At 43.8% G+C, this 27,312-nt stretch overlaps 1 protein-coding gene across 1 annotated transcript in view; it reads right to left on the bottom strand.

Annotated features, from left to right (window-relative positions):
- Positions 1–7,082: 7,082 nt before the first annotated feature.
- Positions 7,083–27,312, bottom strand: part of IMPACT (impact RWD domain protein) — a 41,103-nt gene continuing 20,873 nt past the window's right edge. The window contains exons 6-11 of the mRNA XM_083187509.1: positions 27,177–27,302; positions 26,319–26,416; positions 23,489–23,562; positions 11,808–11,898; positions 10,024–10,158; positions 7,083–7,285 (exon numbers count right to left, since the gene is read on the bottom strand). Of these exons, the coding sequence (XP_083043635.1) occupies positions 7,214–7,285; positions 10,024–10,158; positions 11,808–11,898; positions 23,489–23,562; positions 26,319–26,416; positions 27,177–27,302 (596 nt within the window). The 3' untranslated portion in view covers positions 7,083–7,213. The remainder of the gene's footprint in view (positions 7,286–10,023; positions 10,159–11,807; positions 11,899–23,488; positions 23,563–26,318; positions 26,417–27,176; positions 27,303–27,312) is intronic.

Here is a 27,312-nt window from a genome sequence, read left to right as displayed (position 1 = left end):
GCAAAATGAATAGAACATATAGTGAAGACATTCGCAAGGTTAGAAATAATGATTTTTATTTGAAATAATAATTTTGTCCTTCAAACTTGGCTTTCATCAAAGAATGCTCCTTTTGCAGCAATTATAGCACTGCAGACCTTTGGCATTCTAGCTGTTCATTTGGTGATGTAATCTGAAAAAATTTCACCCCACGCTTCCTGAAGCACATCCCACAAGTTGGATTTACTTGATGGGCACTTTTGCATACTATACAGTCAAGCTGCTCCCACATCCCAATGGGGGACCACGCTAGCCAATCCATTACAGACAGAATACCAGCTGCCTGTTTATTCCATAAATATTTCTTGCATAATTTGGATAGTGCTTTGGGTCATTGTCCTGCTGGAGGAGGAAATTGGCTCCAATCAAACGCTGTCCGCAGGGTATAGCGTTGCAAATAGAGTGATAGCCTTCCTTATTCAAAATCCATTTTACCTTGTACAAATCTCCCACTTTACCAGCACCAAAACACGCCCAGGTGATCACATTACCTACACCATACTCTTCCAGCATCTTTTCACTTGTTCTTCAGTGTGATCCAAACACCTCAAAACTCGATTTGTCTGTCCATTACACCTTTTTCCAATCTTTAGCTGTCAAAATGTCTGTGTTCCTTAGCCCATATTAATCTTTTCCTTTTGTTGGCCAGTCTCAGATTTGGCTTTTCCTTTGCCACTTTGCCTAGGCCATTATCCCGAAGTCGCTTCTTCACTGTAGATGTTGACAGTTGCCAGTTTTATAGATTCTCTAATGAGGAAACCAGTTTTCAGCTGTGCTAACATAATTGCACAAGACTTTTCTTATCATCCATTAGTCTTCTAACACAATAAGCAAACACAATGTACGATTAGAACACTGGAGTGATGGTTGCTGGAAATGGGCCTCTATACATCTATATAGATATTCATTTAAAAAAAAACAGATCTTTGCAGCTAGTATAATCATTTACCATATTAAGGGTGAGATGTACTAAAGGGAAAATGCGGTAAAAGCCCCGTTTTACCGCATTTTCCTATGTACTATTACCCGACCGCCACGTCCTTCCAGCTGCAGGGGGAGGAGGAGGTGCCGGGGACAGCTTGCTTAGCTGTCCCCGGCGTGAGGGATGCAGGAGGGGGCAGAGAGGTGACGGAGACCCCCCGCACACCACATTCCAGGTATCGCGGGGGGCCTCCGTCACCGCATCGCGATGCCAGGCGCATATGTTAGTACATATGCGGCGGGGGGGGGGCGCGAAGGGCGGCGATGTATTTTAATACATCCCGCCCTTAAAATGTGGTATAGTGTATTTCTGACTAATTTAATGTTCTCTTCATTGAAAAAAACAGTGCTTTTCTTAAAAAAAAAAAAAAAAATAAGGAAATGTCTAAGTGACCCCAAACCTTTGAACGATAGTGTATGCACAGAGTTATTTTAGAATTTTCAATTATAGGCGAAAGTCAAACAGATGATGCAGCAAAGCGGTTACATAGGTCCAAGGCGGCTCTCAAAATCATGCATCAAGCTAAAGACATTGAGCTTAATTCATGGTTGTACACAATGTTAGTGTTCAATCGACTGACAATTTTTCGGCAGACTGCGCATTCGCTGTGATCGCACGAACCGTTTTATCTTGATAACAAAATATTCATTTGTTTATGGAAAGAAGACATTATGGGCAATGTCCCTCATGAACAGGGACAGTTTCTACGGTTATGCCAAGACCTTTGAAGAAATAGTTGCCCTTCTTCACTGGAGGGTTTTGTCCTCCCTCAGCGCACATTAGGGCACCTGCGGCAGTTAAACTCCCTTTCGTAATTTCAAGAGCCTTGGAAAAACAGTGCACAAATGTTCCTACTGCTCTCTAGTCCTTACAGTGGAGGAGAGGCGAAAGGGATGTTCTGCCTGCAGACAGGATTCAGTCCTGCGGTTCCCCTGTGCCCTCATTATGTTTCTGTGCAGTGAGTGGTGGAAAAGGGTCCGGGTTGCTGTTGATGTGTGCGCAATGAAAAATGTCTGATCTGCAGTTTGTACCCGACCCTGTGCAGTGCAAGCAATAGGTGCTGCTGTCTCTCACTGGTATTCTGGCTCCCACTTGGTCTGGCTATTGGACTGCAATCTCCACACCACGGACCTGCCACCCCCGCGCTGCATCCTCATTGTGATGCAGTAAGAGCAGCAGAAGGGGAGACTCCAATCACAGAGACAGGGATATTTTAATACATAGCCCAAACTCCACCACTGCTCAGGATCACAAACTAGAAGCCAGGAGCTGTAGTAAATGCCTGCTGCTGGCTGGAGTACTATCATTTAGACCAGTGGTTCCCAACCCTGGTCCTCAAGTACTCCCAACAGTGCAGGTTTTCCAGGTCCCAAGGTGTGGGTTTGAGAACTTTAGATTTAGGGCGCTTGGGTAACCAGTAAAAAATTTGGTTTTCCTTATTGTTGATAAAAAAAAATGTATGTTTATTTACACGTGTCATCAATCAGGCATACGTGTATGACATCAAATAGAAAAACACAGAAATTCAATAATAAAAATAGTAAAAAATAAAAAAGATTGAAAACATGAGAAAAGATGCGTGCACTGTTCTTCACTAAAAAACAATGGACAGTCTTTTCGTAGGAGAAAAAACACGGGGTAGGGATATTTGTAAATTCCTCCAATCCTGTTTTAAGAGGAAATGAATGTGTACTGTCCACCTTGGAGGTACACTTGGCAGTCTTTTTACGGGAGAAGCGGGGTAGGAAAAATGGGATGTTAAGAAAGTACCTCTACTCCCGTCTCCCGTTGCACTTCTAGTCTCCGCCTTAGGTGGAGACCCGGGCTTTCTATCACGCTATGCGCCTTCAGCCGTGGACCCGGCTTTCAGTCACCAGGGCGTGTGTATTCCTCCAGGCGGTCCGCTTTGTGTCCCAGCCAACGCGTTTCAATCTCCTCAGAGATCTTTGTCAAGGCTAAGGTGGAGGTGGTCACGTGGTCACCTTTATACTGCTACCTAGTCGTTATTACTTATAAGCAAAAGAGAAAAAAGAGGAAAGATTGTCTTCTTTTTTTGGCGCACAGAAAGGAATAGAGTAATTCAAGTGTTGTTGTGAAGTTTTTAATAAAATTTAACTTTTAATTTATTCTTTTTTTTAAACTGCATATTCAGTGAAAATATTGATAAAATAAACAAAAGATTCTTTTAAAACGGTGTCAGTGTGTCTTACTTTAATCCTTTTATTTGGCTTTGTTCAGAGACTTGTGTTGAAATTTTATTTAGATGTCCGGACAATTTATCTCATCATGTGTACTCGTTATGGGCGATTTGTTATGGATATTGATGCAATATTCCTCAATGGGTTAAATAAATAATATCAATATTGCAGGAATATTGCATCAATATCCATAACAAATCGCCCATAACGAGTACACATGATGAGATAAATTGTCCGGACATCTAAATAAAATTTCAACACAAGTCTCTGAACAAAGCCAAATAAAAGGATTAAAGTAAGACACACTGACACCGTTTTAAAAGAATCTTTTGTTTATTATATCAATATTTTCACTGAATATGCAGTTTAAAAAAAAGAATAAATTAAAAGTTAAATTTTATTAAAAACTTCACAACAACACTTGAATTACTCTATTCCTTTCTGTGCGCCAAAAAAAGAAGACAATCTTTCCTCTTTTGCTTATAAATCCATTGTCTTTGGCTGCACCCCCACAGAGATTACATACTAATTGTACATTACTATCTCAATTGGGGCCTATCTGGGTGCTGTAGCACCAACCTGTGCAGACTTTCCCAATTCCCCTTTCCCTTTTTTTGACTACTATCGTTATTACTTATCCATGTTCCTATTTTCCAGGGTGTTCTAAAAGGGACAGCAACCTTTTAAAGACTGTGACTTTCCATTTAAAGATCTTCATGAGTATTATGCATCTATATCAACTTTATATAAAGACACAGCCTTCCCTCTATTTATGTCATTTTTATCAGGTTTTATGCAGAGATGGCGAGATACACTAGATTTACATGAACCATTTTAACTCAAAGTCCCCATTCATACCATGGGGACTTAGAGTTTTGAGCTCATGTATCCGGCGCATCTCTGCCTGCGCTAAGGCAATATCCACATTCTTCTTACGCAAATTGCCCTTCACCTGCTCTATAACTTTGAAGCTCTTAATATCACTCACAGAGCACTGATGGTTTTGCTTGAAGTGGGCTGACATACAATGGTTCTCCACTGTTTTTTATGTTACGGAGGTGTTCCCCCAAACGTACCTTCAGTGCTCTGCTCGTTTTGCCGATGTACTGTTGTTCACATTTACACTGTATTAGATATATGACATTCTTGCTGTTACAGGTTGCAAAACTTTTAATTTTGTATTCTTTTTTTGTAGTGCAAGATGCAAATGATTCTATTTTGCTGCCCTCTTTGCTCGGGCAGTTCCTGCACGCTATACAGAGGCCGCATCGGTAAAAGCCCTGTGATTTTACATTTGGACCTACATTTTTTTGGTGTTTTTGCGCCATTTACAAGATGGTTGCTGAGGTTGGCTGCTTTTTTATAGATCAACCTCAGCAACCATCTCGTAAATAGCGCAAAACCACCAAAAAATGGCGCCTTTGACTATAATTACATAAACCCAATTTTGCTTTATTCGGGTTTTCCAGGTCATCCGGCAGGTGCACATTTGAAAAGATCACAGGTGGAGCTAATTATGTCACTTGTGATTCTGTGTGGAGACCTGGAAAACGTGCACTGTTGGGGGTACTTGAGGACCAGTGTTGGGAACCACTGATTTAGACACAGGGCCGTATTCATTGAGAATATTAATGGCGTGCAGCAAATCCTGTTTAGGATTCGCTGCACACTCGCCAATGCCCGCCGTGTTCCGGAGCCTCACTGTCCCCCCTATTCAACGTCGCAGGGGCTCGCTGCTCCTGACGGCGAGTGTGAACCCCTGCGGCGGACGCCGCAGGGAGCCTGAGGACGGTGGCAGGCAGGGAGATGAAAGTCTCCCTGCCTGCCCCAGAGCGTATGTGGGGGGGAGGTGGGCTCCCTGGGAGCAAGGCAGCACAGGCTGCCCCCCGGGAGAGCCAACAGGGGACCAGGTATTCACTGCACCCGATCGTGCATATGTAATGATCGGGTGCAGTGAATATATGAATATCTAATGAGCGGCTCTCCCTGCTGGCTGCTCTGTGTAGAAAAAAAATAAATATTTTTTAAATTAAATATATATTCATGTGCTATAAGCACATAAATAAAAATAGCATGCCCCTCCTCAGACTAAAATTCCTGAATTTTTGACACCAAATGTAAAACAACAACTTTATTTTAAAAGTTCACTTTCCACTTCACCATGAAAAGATGGTGATTTGCTATATGGCGAAAATCACTTAGAAAGACAGCGAGAAGTGCACGTCGAATAGGGTGATTCACTTTCTGACCCAAAAAATTACCTTCCAACACTAAAATAGCATCAAATTCACCGTGAAACAGGGCGAATTATCCTCATTGAATACTGCCCACAGAGGGGAGGGAGTGAGATGCAATGGTAAGTGACAAAAGGAGGGAATGATGTGCTGGGGTGAGTGATGGAGAGCCAGGTGAAGGGGAGAATAAGTGATGGAGAAAAGCAAGGTGCATGGTGTAGAGCAGGCATGTCCAACGTTGGCCCTCCAGATGTTTTGAAACTACACATCCCAGCCAGTGTTCCCTCTAAGCTGTGCGCGCGTGCGCGCGCACACACCTCGACGAGCATGCGCACAGACATTACAACAGAGCGCACAAAGCAGCAGTGGTCCCTTTTTGCAGTTGTGGACTTAATTAATGTGTGTTTCACCCATTAACTACATTGTGTGCTGTGTTTTGAATGTTTAAATGTTTGATATCATTTTGAAGTAAAGTTAACACAAATGCTAAACGTCATTTTCCATTTATATATAAGTGACGCACAAAAATTGAAATTTTCTTCCAAAGTTGCACAGCCAAAATCTTTTGCCGCACACAGCATTCGTAAAATTAGAGGGAACATTGATCCCAGCATGCTTTGCAATAGTTTTAGCATTCTCTAATTGCAAAACTGTGGCAAAGCATGCTGGGATGTGTAGTTTCACAACATCTGGAGGGCCAACGTTGGACATGCCTGGTGTAGAGGGAGAAGGAAGGAGAGGTTCGGGGTGATAGGGTGAAGCAGGGAGTGAGATGCACAAAGCCAGAGACAAGTGCACCGCCAGAGAGGGCCCAATCGGGGTCTGCACATGGGCCCCCTCATCTTTTAAAGTGCCTCTGGCTACACCCCAGATCCACAGTGATTTCCCACTTCGACCATTGTATATATACACAGTATATCTCCTATAAATACATATATTGGGATTGATATGAAATCCCGGCAGTCGAAAGCCCAGTGTTCAAAATCCTGACACCGGAATCCCAACCGCCGAAATCCCGACAAGGGGGGGGGGGAAACATAGATCGCCCCCCCTTGCGGGCTCGCCTTGCTACACTCGGCACACTAATTTATTCTCCCTCTATGGGTGTCATGGACACCCACAGACAGAGAAAGTGTCGGGATTTGAACTGCATCCCCATATATTATATATAGACACAGGTACACTGTTGGATTACTGGTAGCAGCCCCTTTGCAGCTAGTCTGTGCAGCCATGGAGCAGCTGGTAACGTGCGAGCATTTTGCTGTATAGGGAAACGATCGCACTTTAGTGATGCCAACGCAGAAGTTTGCATTTGCAACACTAGGAATTTAAATTTTGCTAAAATATCGTACAAGGACAACTCGTGCTGAATCGGGCCCATTGTCGCTGAATATGTATGCTCCTGCATTTCGTCAGTCATCCTCCATTGTCTGTACAGACAGGATGACGGTGATATATTACAAGTCTAATCCATGCTTTGGAATACAGCACAGCCCTCGCCCCCTCCGCACACTTGCCGATGCAGCACTCCGCAAGCTATGGTAGCAGCAAGATGTTGCTGGGTACACTTGTTGCCCAGTGTGTGTAAAATGTAATTGACCGTTACAGTAATGATATTCCACACAAGTATTTCTTCTGCTTTCTTTTCTTTTTAAAAGGATATGTTAAGTCCTGTAAAGTAGATGTTGACCACTACCTGATGATTTGATATGAGAGAGTGACTAAAATCAGTTTGTGTATAATATTTATTTAGATATATATTAATGTTCTATCCTCTTCTTATTTTCTTTTGTATGGCTTTTGCTCTTTCCAATATTCTTTCCAGATTCTTCCTGAAATAGAATAAAATAATTAAATAACAAAATTAGGGTTTGTCATTGACATGAGACAATCATCCCAAAAAAGCCTTATCCATCAAACAGCTATTAACATCAAATAGTAATAACATCAGTGTTTATGTATTTTACCTGAAAGAAACTTGTATGATTTCCACACATATACTGTATTCTGTGGCAATGTTACACACAAAAGGCATTAAACATTATGTCACAGAGCTTGGGACTGCATTCGCCGAAGGTGAAGAGCCTTCTTTGGAGGGCCTTCTTAGTGGCTATGGCTTGGTCAGGATTGACCTCAGTGGTAGCGGGTTCAGTGGCTGGGCTGGACCCAGTGGTAGTGGGTTCAGTGGCTGGGCTGGACCCAGTGATAACTGGTGCGGTAACTGGGCTGGACCCAGTGATACTGGTGTAGTTGTTGGGTTAGACTTAAGCTGGGTATACACGGATAGATTTGAAGCCCGATGTGGGCGTTCCCGATCGATGGGAACGACCAATCGTTCAAATCGTACCGTGCATCGTTAACGATGCGCGTACCCGTGAATCGTTAACGATGGTCTATGATCTTTCCTGCATGCAGGAAGATCATAGACAAATCTTTTGTCAAGTGTATCCAATCGTTCCGTGTGTAAGCACGATGAACGATTTGATACACTCGTTAACGATGTCGGAACGCTTCCGACATCGTTCCGTGTGTACCCACCTTTAGTGGTAGCAGGTTCAGTGTCTTGGCTGGACCCAGTGATAACTGCTGTGGTCGCTGGGATGAATCATTAATAAATGGTGCAGTAGCTAGGCTGGGCCCAGTAGTAGCTGGTTCGGTGTTTGGGCTGGACATAGTGGTAGCGGGTACAGTGGCCGGGCTGGACCCAGTGGCAGCGGGTTCAGTGGCCGGGCTGGACCCAGTGGCAGCGGGTTCAGTGGCCGGGCTGGACCCAGTGGCAGCGGGTTCAGTGGCCGGGCTGGACCCAGTGGCAGCGGGTTCAGTGGCTGGGCCCAGTGGTACTGGTGCAGCAGATGGACTGGCAATCAGTAGGACAATAAGAGACTAGAACGTACCAGGAAACAACATTGTTCAGGCATCTACCTTAGCTTTTATACCTGCAGAAAAGGCTGATTGGTGCAGGAAAAGTCACTGATTGGATCAGCTGACCATTCCAACATGGCTGCACCCACTGAATAGCATGCAACCACCTACTTCTTTCCCCTTTGTCCCAGCAGATCAGAGAACAGCAGGAAAGGAGCACAGAAGCTCCGTGGCGTCGGAAGCAGCGCAGCTTGACCCGAGAGCCTCAATCCCCACCCCCAGAGAGGAAAGCGATAGGCGGCCTGGCATAGGGACGTGATACATGACAATTATAAACAATAGTTCAGAAAGAAAGATGTTCTTAACCACATAACTGGCTAGATCATCGCCAGATGTGCTTTCCATCTGATGACTCATGACAACATATTTTCTCCTGCTCATCTGGCCCCTCAGCACTGATGTAGGGGTCTCTGAATGCCAACATCACTGCGGATTTAGTGCAGGATTTATGCATTTTAGACCGCTTGTACCAGTAACAAAGTATGAAGAATGCTATGCACTATTATTATTTATTTATTTATTAACAGTTTCTTATATAGCGCACACAGATTCCGCAGCGCTTTACAGAGCATAGTTATAATCAAAAACACATAACAAATTACAGTACAAGACAGTTTAGGACAAGTACATGGTTAATATGGATAGGTGCACCAGGGGACAGGACACTGAAGCAATTATCAGGGTGGCAGTGGTTTATATATTCTAAGAAAGGCACATAAGGAGAGAGGGCCCTGCTCGTGAGAGCTTACATTCTAAAGGGGAGGGTTAGACAGACTGGGGTGAGACAGAAGGGGAAGAAGTGAGCTTAGACAGGTTAGGTTGAGAGATTGTCAGGTTTTATTATTTATTACTATTATGCTGATCTCTGCGTGTGCACTGGTGAGGGTCATTTCACTTGAAAGGAGGATATTATTCTGGAGACATTTAGACACAATGGGGTTTATATACTAAGATGGGCGTACTATTTCGGATCGGATGTTGCTATTGACAACCAATCAGATTCCATCTATTATCTTCTAGAAGGTACTAAATAAAATAGATTCTGATTGGTTGCCCATAGCAACATCCCATCTGAAATAGAACCCCCAATGAAGTAATGCATACACACATTAATGTACCAGTTGTTTTTGGAATGTGGGAGGAAATGGGAGAACATACTAACTCCTCACAGATAGGACCTTATTGGGCAGCAAACACAAGACCTCAGGGTTGTGAGACAGTTATGTGAACCACTACGCCATCTGCACTGCCCCAGATTTGCATGAGTTTACTGATCCTGTGCAGAAATGCTGCAGCCACCACAGTTGTGGGGATTTATCTGAAATACGAGACAGCTTCTAAAGGATATGTAAAATCAAAGCATGTCAAATAAAGTATACATTACCTGGCAGCTAATGGGGCACATAGGAGGAGAAGAGGGTACAGTTTGATTTAGATTTAAGGTTCCTAAGCACCTGTTCTGCACCTCTATACCCCCGTGTCTCTAAAGGTTCAACATAAAAACAGTTATGTATGCCACTGTACACCAAACCAAATCATTTGGTCCGAATGTCGTTAAAAACATATTTTACGCCACAGTAACTTATTACATGTGTAAGTCAGCTTTGGAACCATATTAACCCACATCCCAAATATACTGAGAACTCACTGCAGAGTTGATGTAGTTGTGCTCCACCAAGATGTTTCGTGCACAATTGTTGATATGCTTAAAGCGGTCGGGTCCAAGAAGGATACCTCCATACCAGCGTGACACCACCACCATTACATCCCTGGCATCTAAAATCTAGAAAGAAAGCAGCAGAGACATGGTTAAATATATATTAAAAAAATGATATCAGACCAGACGAGAAGATTCAGTACACAGGTCCTAGATTCTCTCATAGTTTGCACTGTACTGTGCAATAAGTCACTTTGTGTCAGAGTGATGTATTTGGGTCCTAGTGCACATAGGCACCCTGGGATGCTGCAAGGCCCTTGCAGGGGTGCCTCAGATTGATGTTCAAGAACCAAATATGGTCAAATTGAAAGGCAAAACCAGTGCTAGTGGCAGCCAATAATAAAGCACATAGCTGACCCTATGACAGGTATGCACAATTAAAATGTAATTACTTTTTTATTCCAAATCTACCAATAAAAACTTTTGGTACTTGTTTCCTAGCACGGCCACACCGATTTACATCGGGGTGGTCGTGTCGGAAAAATCGGGTCGATCGCATCGCATGCAATTTGGTCGCATGCGATGCGATCGACGCGACCGACCGATTTTCGACCCGATTTTTTCATTGAATGAAATGTAAATCGGGTCCCTGGGACCCTATTTTACATTGGATTCAATGTAAAATATTCCCAACCCCCCCCAAATTTAACGGCGTACACACCACCCCACGATAGACGGCAACCCGAAGCGTGGCGAGCGCAGCGAGCCCGCGAGGGGCGGCGGTGCGCGTCCTCCGACCTTTTCATTCCCCTACTATCCACGTCGGCGTGGAGTTGAGAATAGAATAGTGTGGCGAGCGCAGCGAGCCCCGCGAGGGGACGCGTATACCTGTATAGCCACGCTTCGGGCTCGGTGGCTCGCTGCGCTCGCCACACTATTCTATTCTCAACTCCACGCCGACGTGGATAGTAGGGGAATGAAAAGGTCGGAGGACGCGCACCGCCGCCGCTCGCCACGCTTCGGGTTGGCGTCTATCGTGGGGTGACGACGGGGACATCTATAATGTGAAATGGGTCATATTGGCCCATTTCACATTTTTCACATTTTTTCACGATTTCAATGTTAAAAAATATTTTAACATTGAAGCCTATGGAAAAATCGGGGGCATCGCGTCGGGACCAATGTTAATGGTCCCGACCGACGCGATGCCCCTGATATTTTACCTTTCCCGACACGATTTCAATGTTAAAATATTTTTTAACATTGAAGCCTATGGAAATATCGGGGGCATCGCGTCGGTCGCGTCAGGACCAATGTTAATGGTCCCGACCGACGCGATGCCCCCGATATTGTGTCCTAGCCGGCAAAATGGACCTGATTTCAAAGGAAATCGGGTCCATCTTATGGATCGTGTACCTTAACTTAAAGGTACACGATCCATAAGATTGTGGCCGTGCTAGGAAACAAGTACCAAACTTTTATACTAGGGGTGCTGTAAAAAAAGATGCTGATCCTCTAATGTGCTGTGATTTAAGAAAGTTTGGGAAAGACTGAATAGGCTTATTTCACAAATATTACCTCGGTCACATAGAGGCCAGCTCATTACTGTACCAGGGTACAAGCTCACGATAATAATTCCCTCACATTTCTTAGCCCCATAGTTTACATCTGGTCCCAAATTCTCCTGCATGTACAATATTGGGTATGTATGTGTGCTGTCCATAAGGAGCCTGCAGCAGGGGTGTCCCGGTATCTGCCAGCACCAGTCTAGGTACCTGCATAAGATGTAGCAGCCGTTTCCCAGCTGCTGTTTCTCCATCATCTTCACAGTCCTGTATACACGTATTTGTCTTTTTAGAGTATATCCTGTGGGCAAAATAATATTTCAGGTACAAGTGTTTTATCTTTTCAACAGCACAAGGGAACAACCAATGTATTTATTTATTCAAAGATAAATATTTTCCATCCATTAATAATTGTGATGGAACAGTATCGCACCCTTGTCCTTGTAGAGAACAAGAACACAGCCTATTAATGTGCCAGGAACAAGTTACCATACTGATACCCTGAGCTGGTCATTATTACATTTAGCACTAATTACTCAGGTTACAGGTATCATAGATATTCAGGAATACGTGTTAGGCTGAGTACTTTGTTCTTAGTGTAATAATGACCCTTTCTATTCCGAGGGTGGTTTAATAGATCTACAGTAAAAATATACACTGTCAATAAGTTGACGCGCAAAACATTGGCTGGGTCGACACCTAAATGGTCAACACGGAAATAGTCCACAAAAGATTATCTTGTGTAATTTGCAATCTTTCATGACCCATATATAAGAAACATGTAATGTTGTGGCCTTGGATTTCCTTCGCCACACTGACGACCTATGTTCGTTACGAACATAAGTATATAAATAACGGAACAAATAGACCAGAACTTCACAATCACCCTTTTTTAACCCCTTCATGACAGAGCCAGTTTGTGCCTTCATGACAGAGCCCTTTTTTTCAAATCTGACATGTCTCACTTAAGTGGGGATAACTTTTTTTTGCTTTTACTTATCCCAGTGATTTTGAGATTGTTTTCTCGTGACACATTGTACTTCAAGTTAGTGGTAAATTTTGGTCGATACAGTCTGTGTTTTTTTGTGAAAAATACCAAAATATCGTGAAAAAATGGAAAATTTAGCAATATGCAAAATGTTAAATTTTCTGCTTGTGAGACAAATAATCATACCACTCAAAATAGTTAATAACTAACATAGACCATATGTCTACTTTATGTTGCCATCATTATTTCAACCCCCTTTTCATTTTTTTGGACACTAGGAGGCTTCAAATATGACTAGCAAATTCTCAAATTTTCAAGAAAATTTCAAACACTGATTTTTTTAGGGACCAGTTCAGTTCTGATGTGACTTTGAGGGACTTGTATGTGAGACACCCCCATAAATGATGCCATTTCAAAAACTGCACCCCTCACAGTATTCAAAACAGCATTTTGGAAGTTTGTTAACCCTTTAGGTGTTTCACAGGAATTAAAACAAAGTGTAGGTGAAATTTCAAAATTTCTTTTTTTTTGCAGAGTTTCAATTTTAATACATTTTTCTAACAAATACAGTAGATTTTACTAGAGAAATGTGACTAAAAATTGATTCCCCCAATTCTTGTGTTTTCAAAAATATCCTATATGTGGCCCTAGTGTGCACGTTGACCAAACCACAGGCTTCATAATAGAAGGAGCACCTACTTGATTTTGGAGCCTCCTTTTTATGAGATTTTTTTTTAGGCACCATGTAGGTTTCTAGGCACCATAAGTGCTAAAAGTTAGGAACCTTCCCCACAAGTCACCCCATTTTGCAATCTACACCCCTCAGGGAATTCATCTAGGGGTATAGTGTACATTTCAAACCCCCAGGGGTTTCACCAATTTTGGTACAACTGGGATGTGAAAATGGAAAATTACATTTTTTTACACAAACATGCAGTTCTGGCTCAAAATTTTTCATTTTCACAAGGAATGAAGGAGACAAAGCACCCCAAAATCTGTGCCCCAATTTCTCCCGAGTACGGCAATGCCTCACATGTGACCAAAAAATACCAGTGGGGCGCATGGCAGGACTCAGAAGGGAAGGAGTGATTTTTGGATTTGGCAGCACAGATTTTGGTGGAATGAATGGTGGGTGCCATGTTGCATTAGCAAGACTCCCAAAGCACCAATACAGTGGAACCCCCCCACAAGTCACCCCATTTTGCAAAGTACACCCCTCAGGGAATTCATCTAGGGGTATAGTGTACATTTCAAACCCCCAGGGGTTTCACCAATTTTGATACAACTGGGATGTGAAAATGGAAAATTACATTTTTTTACACAAACATGCAGTTATGGCTCAAAATTTTTTATTTTCACAAGGAATGAAGGAGACAAAGCACCCCAAAATCTGTGCCCCAATTTCTCCCGAGTACGGAAATGCCTCACATGTGACCAAAAAATACCAGTTGGGTGCATGGCAGGACTCAGAAGGGAAGGAGTGATTTTTGGATTTTGCAGCACAGATTTTGGTGGAATGAATGGTGGGTGCTATGTTGCACCAATACAGTGGAACCCCCCCACAAGTCACCCCATTTTGCAAAGTACACCCCTCAGGGAATTCATCTAGGGGTATAGTGTACATTTCAAACCCCCAGGGGTTTCACCAATTTTGGTACAACTGGGATGTGAAAATGGAAAATTACATTTTTTTACACAAACATGCAGTTCTGGCTCAAAATTTTTCATTTTCACAAGGAATGAAGGAGACAAAGCACCCCAAAATCTGTGCCCCAATTTCTCCCGAGTACGGCAATGCCTCACATGTGACCAAAAAATACCAGTGGGGCGCATGGCAGGACTCAGAAGGGAAGGAGTGATTTTTGGATTTGGCAGCACAGATTTTGGTGGAATGAATGGTGGGTGCCATGTTGCATTAGCAAGACTCCCAAAGCACCAATACAGTGGAACCCCCCCACAAGTCACCCCATTTTGCAAAGTACACCCCTCAGGGAATTCATCTAGGGGTATAGTGTACATTTCAAACCCCCAGGGGTTTCACCAATTTTGGTACAACTGGGATGTGAAAATGGAAAATTACATTTTTTTACACAAACATGCAGTTCTGGCTCAAAATTTTTCATTTTCACAAGGAATGAAGGAGACAAAGCACCCCAAAATCTGTGCCCCAATTTCTCCCGAGTACGGCAATGCCTCACATGTGACCAAAAAATACCAGTGGGGCGCATGGCAGGACTCAGAAGGGAAGGAGTGATTTTTGGATTTGGCAGCACAGATTTTGGTGGAATGAATGGTGGGTGCCATGTTGCATTAGCAAGACTCCCAAAGCACCAATACAGTGGAACCCCCCCACAAGTCACCCCATTTTGCAAAGTACACCCCTCAGGGAATTCATCTAGGGGTATAGTGTACATTTCAAACCCCCAGGGGTTTGACCAATTTTGGTACAACTGGGATGTGAAAATGGAAAATTACATTTTTTTACACAAACATGCAGTTCTGGCTCAAAATTTTTCATTTTCACAAGGAATGAAGGAGACAAAGCACCCCAAAATCTGTGCCCCAATTTCTCCCGAGTACGGCAATGCCTCACATGTGACCAAAAAATACCAGTGGGGCGCATGGCAGGACTCAGAAGGGAAGGAGTGATTTTTGGATTTGGCAGCACAGATTTTGGTGGAATGAATGGTGGGTGCCATGTTGCATTAGCAAGACTCCCAAAGCACCAATACAGTGGAACCCCCCCACAAGTCACCCCATTTTGCAAAGTACACCCCTCAGGGAATTCATCTAGGGGTATAGTGTACATTTCAAACCCCCAGGGGTTTCACCAATTTTGGTACAACTGGGATGTGAAAATGGAAAATTACATTTTTTTACACAAACATGCAGTTCTGGCTCAAAATTTTTCATTTTCACAAGGAATGAAGGAGACAAAGCACCCCAAAATCTGTGCCCCAATTTCTCCCGAGTACGGCAATGCCTCACATGTGACCAAAAAATACCAGTGGGGCGCATGGCAGGACTCAGAAGGGAAGGAGTGATTTTTGGATTTGGCAGCACAGATTTTGGTGGAATGAATGGTGGGTGCCATGTTGCATTAGCAAGACTCCCAAAGCACCAATACAGTGGAACCCCCCCACAAGTCACCCCATTTTGCAAAGTACACCCCTCAGGGAATTCATCTAGGGGTATAGTGTACATTTCAAACCCCCAGGGGTTTCACCAATTTTGGTACAACTGGGATGTGAAAATGGAAAATTACATTTTTTTACACAAACATGCAGTTCTGGCTCAAAATTTTTCATTTTCACAAGGAATGAAGGAGACAAAGCACCCCAAAATCTGTGCCCCAATTTCTCCCGAGTACGGCAATGCCTCACATGTGACCAAAAAATACCAGTGGGGCGCATGGCAGGACTCAGAAGGGAAGGAGTGATTTTTGGATTTGGCAGCACAGATTTTGGTGGAATGAATGGTGGGTGCCATGTTGCATTAGCAAGACTCCCAAAGCACCAATACAGTGGAACCCCCCCACAAGTCACCCCATTTTGCAAAGTACACCCCTCAGGGAATTCATCTAGGGGTATAGTGTACATTTCAAACCCCCAGGGGTTTCACCAATTTTGGTACAACTGGGATGTGAAAATGGAAAATTACATTTTTTTACACAAACATGCAGTTCTGGCTCAAAATTTTTCATTTTCACAAGGAATGAAGGAGACAAAGCACCCCAAAATCTGTGCCCCAATTTCTCCCGAGTACGGCAATGCCTCACATGTGACCAAAAAATACCAGTGGGGCGCATGGCAGGACTCAGAAGGGAAGGAGTGATTTTTGGATTTGGCAGCACAGATTTTGGTGGAATGAATGGTGGGTGCTATGTTGCATTACCAATACAGTGGAACCCCCCCACAAGTGACCCCATTTTGCAAACTACACCCCTCAGGGAATTCATCTAGGGGTATAGTGTACATTTCAAACCCCCAGGGGTTTCACCAATTTTGGTACAACTGGGCTGTGACAATGAAAAATTACATTTTTTTACACAAAAATGCAGTTCTGGCTCAAAATTTTTCATTTTCACAAGGAATGAAGGAGACATAGCACCCCAAAATCTGTGCCCCAATTTCTCCCGAGTACGGCAATGCCTCACATGTGACCAAAAAATACCAGTTGGGTGCATGGCAGGACTCAGAAGGGAAGGAGTGATTTTTGGATTTGGCAGCACAGATTTTGGTGGAATGAATGGTGGGTGCTATGTTGCATTACCAATACAGTGGAACCCCCCCACAAGTGACCCCATTTTGCAAACTACACCCCTCAGGGAATTCATCTAGGGGTATAGTGTACATTTCAAACCCCCAGGGGTTTCACCAATTTTGGTACAACTGGGCTGTGACAATGAAAAATTAAATTTTTTTTACACAAAAATGCAGTTCTGGCTCAAAATTTTTCATTTTCACAAGGAATGAAGGAGACAAAGCACCCCAAAATCTGTGCCCCCATTTCTCCAGAGTACGGCAATGCCTCACATGTGACCAAAAAATACCAGTTGGGTGCATGGAAGGACTCAGAAGGGAAGGAGTGATTTTTGGATTTTGCAGCTCAGATTCTGGTGGAATGAATGGTGGGTGCTATGTGGCATTAGCAAGACCCCCGATGCACGGTGAAATGATGAACCTAGTAATCCATCGATGTGTGGTATATTATGAAACACTCCTTTATACATAGGCCGGGTTTGTCGGGGCAAGTTTCACAGTGGAAAATAGTTTCCTTTCTTATTCCCTTTTTATAGCAAACTTTGCACCTTTTTTGTGTCCTTCCCTTTCTTGCAGTGGAGGGGATTTCGTTGGGAAAATGCTGCCCTGGTACAATACGGGGGCCAGTACTAGAAGTACTGGGGCCCTCTGCCTGCTGGTTCCCAAATATTAGGCCCTTTATGACTTCCTCTTGAAAGTGCATAAATGTCCCCCTCTGGCCGGTAGAACGGAATAGCACGTAAGCGTTATACAGTGCCATCTGGATGATATACACGGCCACCTTCTTGTACCAGATATTTGTTTTCCGCAGGGCACTGTACGGCTTCAGTACCTGATCTGAAAGATCCACTCCGCCCATGTACTTATTGTAATCTAGGATACAATTTGGTTTGGAGGTGTGGGTACTGGTACCTCGTACAGGGATGGAGGTGGTACTGTCTCCATGAATTGTTGTCAGTATAAGGACATCCCTCTTGTCCTTATATTTGACCAACAACATATTTTCGGTGCATATTCCCCTGCTTTCACCCCTTCTCATTACTTGGGCAATGTGTGTTTTGGGGAGGCCTCTTTGGTTCTTGCGCACAGTACCGCAAGCTGCTGTACCTCTTGAACCAAGGGCCTTAAACAGGGGGATGCTGGTGTAAAAGTTATCCACATAGAGGTGATAACCCTTATCCAGGAAGGGGTGCACTAAATCCCAGACAATTTTGCCACTAACACCTACGAGGGAGGGGGGGCATTCTGGCGGTTCAATTCTTGAATCCTTCCCTTCATATACCCTAAACCTGTGGGTGTACCCTGTGGTGCTTTCACACAGCTTATACATTTTTATGCCATACCTTGCCCTCTTACTGGGAAGGTACTGGCGGAATTTAACCCTTCCTTTAAAATGTATAAGGGACTCGTCAATACAAATAAATTTTTCAGGGATGTATAGCTCTGCAAATTTGGCACTGAAATAATCAATGACCGGCCTGACTTTGAATAGCCGGTCAAAGGTGGGATCATCTCTGGGTGGGCACTGTGCATTATCGGTGTAATGTATAAATTTATGGATTGCCTCAAAACGAGTCCGGGTCATGGCCATACGGTAAAATGGGGTGCTGTACAGAACATCTGTACTCCAATATTGCCTAATTTGTGGCTTTTTTACTATGCCCATATGAAACACCAGACCCCAAAACGCCATCATCTCTACTGCATCTACAGGGGTCCACCTAGCAAATGATGACGTGGGGTTTTGAGCAATAAACTGCTGGGCATATAAATTAGTTTGGTCCACCATTAAATTTATAAAATCATCAGAGAAAAATAATTTGAAAAAGTCAATTTCTCTGAGACCTGTGGAATCAAATTGGATTCCTGGCATGGCCAAAAACTCAGGAACCTGGGGCTCAAAATTGTCTGGTGGTGGGGTCCATACGAGATCAATTATTGGGGGGGGGGTCTCAGCTGCTCTACGGGGGCGTCTTTGAGGGGGTCCCTCATCACCAGAGGAGGAAGAGGAGCTTAAGACGAATCCTTCAAATTCCCCGCTTGCCTCACTGGCTGTGTCAGAATCAGAGGCAAGCATGGCATATGCCTCCTCCACTGAATACATTCTTCTGGATGACTGGGATGACATTTGGGATGACATTTTTATTTTTGTGTTACTGGTAGTGAAATGTTTCAACACGTGTATAGTGTAGGGGGGGGTACAAACTTTATTTCAACCCGGGAGGTATGTAGTGTGTTGTGTGTATGTAGTGCAGAACAAAAAAAATACTTTATACAAAAAAAAAAAAAAATGAAGGGGTTAAAAAAAAAAAAAAATTGAAGGGGTTAAAAAAAAAAAAATTGAAGGGGTTAAAAAAAAAAAAAAAAAGGTCCTGCGCCAAAAATTGAGCACAGATGTTGGTCAGTAACGTCTGTCACTGAACAGCGCTCAAAGGCAACAGGAATTTGATAAAAAAAAAAAAAATAGATCAACCCTGTGCCGAAAAAAGCTGATCAGTGATGTACGTCACTGATCAGCGCACAGTGGCCACAGGACACCCACAAAATCACAGTGTGTGTAAAAAAAAAATTAAAAAAAGACCACACAGCACCCACAAAAAAAAAAAAAAAAGGTGATCAGTGATGCGACACTGATTACCAGTGAGGGGCAGCAGGTGCACAACCTTTGGTGCAACTGGCAGCAACTGACAGGTATATATAAAAAAAAAAAACCTCTGCACCCCCAAAAAGTTGCTGATCACCTCAGATATAGTGATCAGCACAAAAGGCAGGGGTAGCAGACACAAAATATACACTCTCTATCACTCTCTGTCACTATCTCTCTCTATCTCTCACTATCTATCACTATCTATCACTATCTATCACTATCTATCACACTGCAGCAGCAGCACTGACAGTTATATGTATAAAAAAAAACCTGCACCCCCAAAAAGGGGGGGTAGCAGACACAAAATATACACTCTCTATCACTCTCTGTCACTATCTCTCTCTATCTCTCTATCTCTCACTATCTATCACTATCTATCACTATGACACTGCAGCAGCAGCACTGACAGTTATATATATAAAAAAAAAAACTGCACCCCCAAAAAAGGGGGGGTAGCAGACACAAATCTCTCTATCTCTCACTATCTATTACTATCTATTACTATCTATCACTATCTCTCACTATCTATCACTATCTATCACTATGACACTGCAGCAGCAGCGACAGTTATTTATATATAAAAAACCCCTGCACCCCCAAAAAGGGGGGGTAGCAGACACAAAATATAGCTCTCTCTGTCACTATCTCTCTATCTCTCTCTATCTCTCTCTCTCTATCTCTCTATCTCTCTATCACACTGCAGCAGCAGCAGGAAGTCCCAAGAAGTCAGATCCAGGAAGCGTCCAGCACGCTACAAGCAGTGATCAGGTAATCAGGTAAGGTATTTGCAAGGATCAGGTAAGTATGAGCAAGGATCAGGTCAGTATAACGGCAGATAGGCACGGTGACCGCTCTGCACGCTACTCCAGACCGGAATGGCGTCTGCAGCGCAGTCACCGGTAGTTTAAATGTCGCGCCTTGGCTGTGATTGGTCCGTGGGTCCCACGGACCAATCACAGCCTTGGGGGCAGGTGGGGTGAGGGTGGGGTGAGGTGTCATCGTCACCGATGACCCCCTCATGCCCCCTGACGCCCGGCGGTGATTGACACCTGTGTTACCAAGCGTCCGATTCGCTGGTAACACAGGAAAACGCTGTGAATGGCTGTTCACACTGAACAGCCAATCACAGCGATCGCCGACGGGGGGGCGACATCGCAGCCCCCCCTGGGCATGCAGGGACATGTCTGCTGTCAGGGACAGCAGACATCGTCCCTCTGTCACTGCGTCTCGAGACGCAGTGACAGTTTAAAGTCATGACGTATATATACGTCATGTGTCGGGAAGTACATCCCGGCCATGACGTATATATACGTCAAATGTCGTGAAGGGGTTAAAGCACCATTTCTTGCTTTAATGCACCTCTCTTTCTTTCTTTTTTTGTGGAGAGGAGAAGTTACACACATCTCCCCTCTTTTTAATAAGAGTATAAATAAAGGTTAATTTTTAATAAAAATCATCTCTTTCCAATTAGTTGAACGGACCACATGACAAACCCACGAGTGCACCCGAAATATCTCTAGCCTTTTCTTCTTTTGCTACAAATTGTTAATCTGGCCAGTTCTCAGTCCCGTTATGAAGCAAAGTGAAATTTCTGTTCTGGGCAATTCAGGTGCACTCGCAGTGAGCTTCTCATACGCAGACGGTTGGAGTGTCCCAGTTGTCAACAGACGGAATAACAAGGTCAGTGTAAGGGAGGCATCCTTACCATTCAAACAAGTTGTAATCGAAAGCTTGCAAAGTTTTGGTATCCAGAGGGCACACACAGCCCATAGTGCGACCAGTCCCATGAGCCATACATCCAGCAGTAATATTAAGACAAATTAGACTGACACAAAGGGTTGCGGTAAGCCCACCACCAGGCTCGGACAACTCTTGAGTGAGCATTGAAATATAGTTGTTTCGTTTAAGGACCAGAAAGTGTACAGGTATATAATCATCCAGAATCCTTATATCGTTCTCTTTCCCACCTGTATTAGTCTCGGGTGTGATAGATGGATAAAAAGCAATGTCCCCCTGTATGTTAGCCAGATGTTTAAAAGTAGCATAGCTGTAGCAGTCGATAGAAGTAGCGTTAACCCTTTCATCTTGGATAAAAGGATCGGAGGTATCAGGGGTTAAATCGTCATGCAGTAGATTAATTTTGTGGAGGAGCCTTTGGTTTTAATCTTGAATATGTTGAAGAATTAGAGAGACATCCATGTTTATGGAGGTATATAAATCAGCACTACGTCACAACAGAGGCAGAACTCTGGGAGGCAATGGAGTCATCTGCCGCCGGGCTCCTGCTCCCAAAGGGGCACCTCTCCCTGGAAGTTTAAATCAGTTATTTAAAAGCCAACGATATTGCTTCTGTGGCTGAGTTATGAAATATATATATACATATTTTATCTATCGATCGATCTATCTATATGCTGAACAGAATATATATATATTTTATATAAGGTTATATAGGGTTGTGTGTGTACGTGTGTGTGTGGGGGGGGGGCTCCAATTTATATCTTGCCTCCAGGCAACTGGACTGAACTTACACCACTGCGTCACAATGAAGGTCGAAGTAAAATAGATATATAACAAGAAGTAGTAGAATAAGTGCAGGATCCAAGTGCGGTAGTAGGAGAAAAAAGCTCTGTCTCTGTGGCCAAGAGCCGTGCGGTGGATAGGACAGCAGGTCACCGCTATTATCGTCGCACTATCACCACGTGAAGATGTTCATTCAGGAGGCCCCAAGATGGCTGTGCGCCTCCCCAGGATCTCAATCATTAGCGACAGGAGGCCAAAGAGCATCCGGGAAGCACCGGAATGCACCCGGGGGCACAGAACGGGCAAAGGGAGTCTCGGTTGCTGAGCGCAGAGGAGATACAGCCGCCGAGCATAACACTCGACTATGATGCACCGCGGTCCGGAGCACCACGCTGGCAGGCCCCACCAGCGAGAACAGCAAACCACGGGCAAGGAGAGACCGGAAGGAGGACGTACCCGGTCGCCGCAGTAGGTACAGGAGATGTTCCCTATGTTCAGGAAGCCCGGGATAGGAGGAGAAAACGGCTGTTAAGGATATTTCCCAGGATAGCAGGCAGGAGAGCCAGGTCGCACGTCTTCCCCCAAGTCCGTCAGGCCACGCCCCCCGTGCAAACCTTTTTTAAATGCATTTAGCACACTCAGAGAGTACATACAGGCTTCATCAGGGGTACAAAGCTGTGGTTGTGTGTCCAGTGATCGGGATAAAAATGGCAATGACTGGTTATGCAGCAGCTGAGGGTGTACATGTGTAATATTTATTTATTTACAGTTTCTTATATAGCGCAGCATCTTCCGTTGCGCTTTACAAATGGAATAGCGGACAGGTGGAAAATGCATGGGCATACCAGAACTGTGGATTTTTTTTTGGATTGTCGGGACTGAGACACACAGAGGATCTCCTCCTAATGTGCGTGTCATAGTCATTATGCGGGTGTGTCATAGCTTGATCGCTCACATTGGAGGGTGTACTCAGACAGGGCTACATACACTCGGAGCATACAGCTCCATGTCAGCCCCTGGGTTAATATTAGGGTCATTATTAGCGACAGGGGAACATTACACCCCAGCATACAGCTACCTCTAAAAATCAGCCCCTCTGTAAACTTAGGGTATTATTAGCACTCTATTATGGAAAGAACCACATTACACTCCAGCACACAGCTACCTTTCGGGGGCAGATATCTGCACATGCTCAGTGTCTCAGGGAACTGATTGTCTCAGTCTCTAACAAGCGCCATGTCCCCAAAAACCTGCACTAACACGGTAGAGTCTGGTGCAAAGCAGATACTTTCATTCAAAGATGGGTGGACACTGACACTACGGCGACATAATAAATCTGCCCCATCATAATTTAATTTACTCTTTTTTAAAGGAGAGCAGCATATAAAGCTCCTTGTCTGCTGAGATATTGAAACATACAGTATTATAAGCTACATTCAAACAAACAAACCATACGGTAGGTAACACTCAGTACCTGTAAGCATAAATGTTGTGAGTTGCACTAGCAATTTTCTTGTTCTCATAGAGTTTATTCAACACTTTCTTAACCTATAATATTAAAATAAATGGATTAATTAAATAGCCAAATAACACATACAGTATAAATACACACATTCATGATGACACTAGCACATAAAAGGAGAGATGTAATAGGGTGCAATTTTTGCACATGTGTGATTTTAAGTAAAAAATAAAAAAATGGCAAATTCACACGTTTTCTGAAAATCACACATGGAATTGTGGGAAAATTTGCAATTTTTGACCTGTCAAAAAAAAAAATCAATCAAAAAAATCGCATCCAGATGTTTTCTCATAGAAACATGACCAAAAATTGCTAAATAAATAGACCAGGTTCAGCCTGGCGAGTTTGAGAGCCGTGCACAGATCAGCGTGCATGGTTCTGTCAAAAAGAAAAGTGTGTTAAAGTTAAAATGAAAAAGAAAAGAATGGCCCTGGGCTCATTCAGCCAGTCCTGGTTCTCCAAATATGGGGAGGGGGGAATAGTGGGGATCCTGTATTTAAGAAACCAGCACTGGGCTCTTGGACAGGTCCTGGTTCCAAAAATATGGGGGACAATAAGAGTAGGGGCGTCACCCGTATATATTGGAAACAGCATTGGGTTCCAACAGTGGAGTTTTTATACAAGGTCTCCTACCGGAACATGACTACCGTAGCTGGTCAGCTCTGGACAGGATACCTGGGGGAGAGGGGACCCCCCCCCATTAAAGACCACCCCAGGCTTCACCTGTCCAGGGCTAAGGACCCGGGCTGTCCATGGGTGGCGGGCTGATTTTTTTGGCGTTTTAAAAAAAAAAAAGACATTTGTTTTCACAGTAAAACTACATATCCTAGAATGCCTCCTACCATGCGAGCGGATGTCTACGCTTACACATCTGCTCGCATGCCGCCGCAGGGAGGAAGAAAATCATTCCATAGTCGCTCACCATTAAATGATATTTCCTCCCTTGGCAGAGAAAAGCAAATCTATACTTACCTTTATCCTGCATGGAAATGTCCAAAATCGGGGCTGGCACTGACATCATGTGATGCCAGACGCCTGCCCTGAGCACGCCCATAAAACACTGGGCGGATCCCAGCGATCACCCCCTGCCTGCCCATTATTTAGCGAACGCCCCAGCGAGTGTAAAACTCCCCGATGATGTTCTCTCCAGGGGTTGGCGAATGTTCAACTAAACGCAGACCCCCACCATCGCGAACGGGGTCGAATTTGCATCTGTGCGAACAGGTCTGAATCAGCCCCAAAATGTCTCACCCTATAGTCACTTCCTACTCCCATGAAAAGCTCACAATCTGTGAGCGGTTACTCTGAAGTAACAGTTCAGTTTTAATGTTCCTTTCACTAACTTAGCACAAGTTCAGATATGAAAATGTTATCTTATTGGCTACATAAAACACATGGGGCAGATGTATTCAGCCTTAACCAGAGATAAATGCAAGTGTGATAAGGAGAGATAAACATCCAGCCAATCAGCTGGAGTTGGATAGCCAATAAGATGATGTTTTCAGATTGGAACGTAACAGAGCCAAAACCAGAACCAGTACTCTCTACTTGTATAACAGTATAAGCAGACCACAAAACAGTGACCTACAGTATCGTTCAGTATGAGAAACAGAAAGGAAAAGGGACTTATTTCTTATATTTCTCTAGTTTGCCATAGCAGTGTTGTTAATAAATTAGATACATCTGCGATTGAGATATTGGTACCAGGGGTGCACACCTGATAGGTCTGTGAATGATATCGTTCACAGATATATTGTGCCAGCTTGGCTGCACATCTGATGAACAGAATATATCTGCAGCTATATCGGTACAAGGGTGATGCACTGACTGCTCATACACTGGCCTTATAGATCCACATCACAGCTGGGTGGGCAATGCAGGGTTTCTGTTACCAGATTCGGCAGCTCTGTTGGCAAAATGGCAAGTTTGCTGACAAGTCAGCTAGGTGGGTACCCAGTTTAATATTAAATATTGTTTGCCATCCAGTAAGTTCTCTGCAGTTTATTTCAGTTCTGATTAGTCTCTAGTTTTTAAAATAAACTGACACTGAGGGTGAGATTTAATAGGATGAGAGATTCAGAAAGTGAGAGATTTGGTAAGAAATCTCCAGTTTTTTTAAAGCGGCAATTATTTACACTTCAAAATCAAACTGGTTTTGCAGTGTAAATGATTGCCACTTTAAAAAAACTGGAGATTTCTCACCAAATCTCTCACTTTCTGAATCTCTCATCCCATTAAATCTCACCCTGAATATCGCTCATCAGAGGGACTACACAAAATAATCAGACCTTTAATAAAATGAACCAGAAAAAGGTTGCAGATGTTACATCTTTAAATAATCATTTCAAATAAAGAGTACTTCCATAAATCCTAAGGGATTCAGTATTAAATCCCGGCGGTCGGGATCCCGGCGTTCAAAATCCCGACGCCGAAATCTCGACAAGGGGGGGGACGTGGATCGCCCCTCCTTGCGGGCTCGCTGCGCTCGCCATGCAGCAGGCCCGGTGCCTCGCTACGCTTGACACACTAATTTATTCTCCCTCCGGGGGTGTCGTGGACACCCCCGGAGGGAAAAAGTGTCGGGATTTTGGCGGTCGGGATTCCGGCGTCGGGATTTTGAACGCCGGCATCCCGACCGCCGGGATTACACTGTATCCCATCCTAAGTATATATACAGTTGTACCCCCTGCTGTATTATTTTAACAATAAAAATCATAATTTTTTTTTTTTTAGCAAGTCCTACTAGTAACAAAGATTATGCCCAGTTCCCAATCATACCAACCTGGCCAGGGGTGAGCACAGGAGCTACGTGTGCCTGAAATGTGCTTCTTCTGTCACTCATTGGTTCCCCATGTGTTATTGCCGGAGTCTCTTCTACGCCTACACAATAAATAATAAAACAAGTAATAAACATATTTATTCCTATATCCCACTACTCATAAACACCAGTCATTAGGGTTCGCTTGCCATTTCAGCAATTCGAGTGAGGTTTGTTCATATACACTGCTGGGATTTCTTGCAGCAGTATAGAGCCAGCTGATCCTCCTTGAGACATCTAGGACCTTCCTGGGGGTGGCAGGATCACACGCGATATATCACAAGCAATCCCAGCAAGTGTTGCCGGAGGCTGTCCGATCTGACAGATCCTACATGTACCACTTGCAGTCTAGGGGCTCCGATCTCATGTGCAGGGGGCTGTGCATCAGAGCGGATCTAAAACTCCTGCGGTTTGCCCAATTTCAGCTGATTTCTTACCCCGATCCATCAGAATCGGGTGAAATCGGGCCAAATCGCACTAGTATATGGCCACCTTTACACACTCTATAAAGCAATACTCCCATGCAGCAGTGACTTCATGCCACAGTGCTTGCTCACTTCCCATGCATGACTCCATCCCCTTCTATAGGGGCCAGTTTCCACCGCTTCAGTAAAATATCTAGAAGAGGTCTGTGGTCCCTCACCATAGCATTTATTGGTCTCCTAATACAAACCATATATGGATATGTAAAGATAACTACTGTGGATGGTTAGTCGTTGTCTTGTGGTACCTCTGCAGTAATGACTCATTTGTTTTGCTGTCCCGCGACCCTGCCCACCAACCACTTTCTCTGACATAACCGAGACTACAAATAGAAAGTACCTTCTAAACTCTGAAAGTGCTCGTCAAGAACGGCCGTAGCAAACAAGTCATTTAATAATTCAAAACTGGATCCAATATCATCATCAACAGCCTCAGTTTCTTCTGTTGTGGGTTTTGCACTTGGACCTGTAAGAAC

The sequence above is a fragment of the Crinia signifera genome, chromosome 5, assembly GCF_055691185.1.
Source record: "Crinia signifera chromosome 5, ASM5569118v1, whole genome shotgun sequence".
Classification (NCBI taxonomy): domain Eukaryota; kingdom Metazoa; phylum Chordata; class Amphibia; order Anura; family Myobatrachidae; genus Crinia; species Crinia signifera.
The sequence above is the reverse complement of the archived record's forward strand: the minus strand, read 5'-3'. Positions and strand labels throughout refer to the sequence as shown.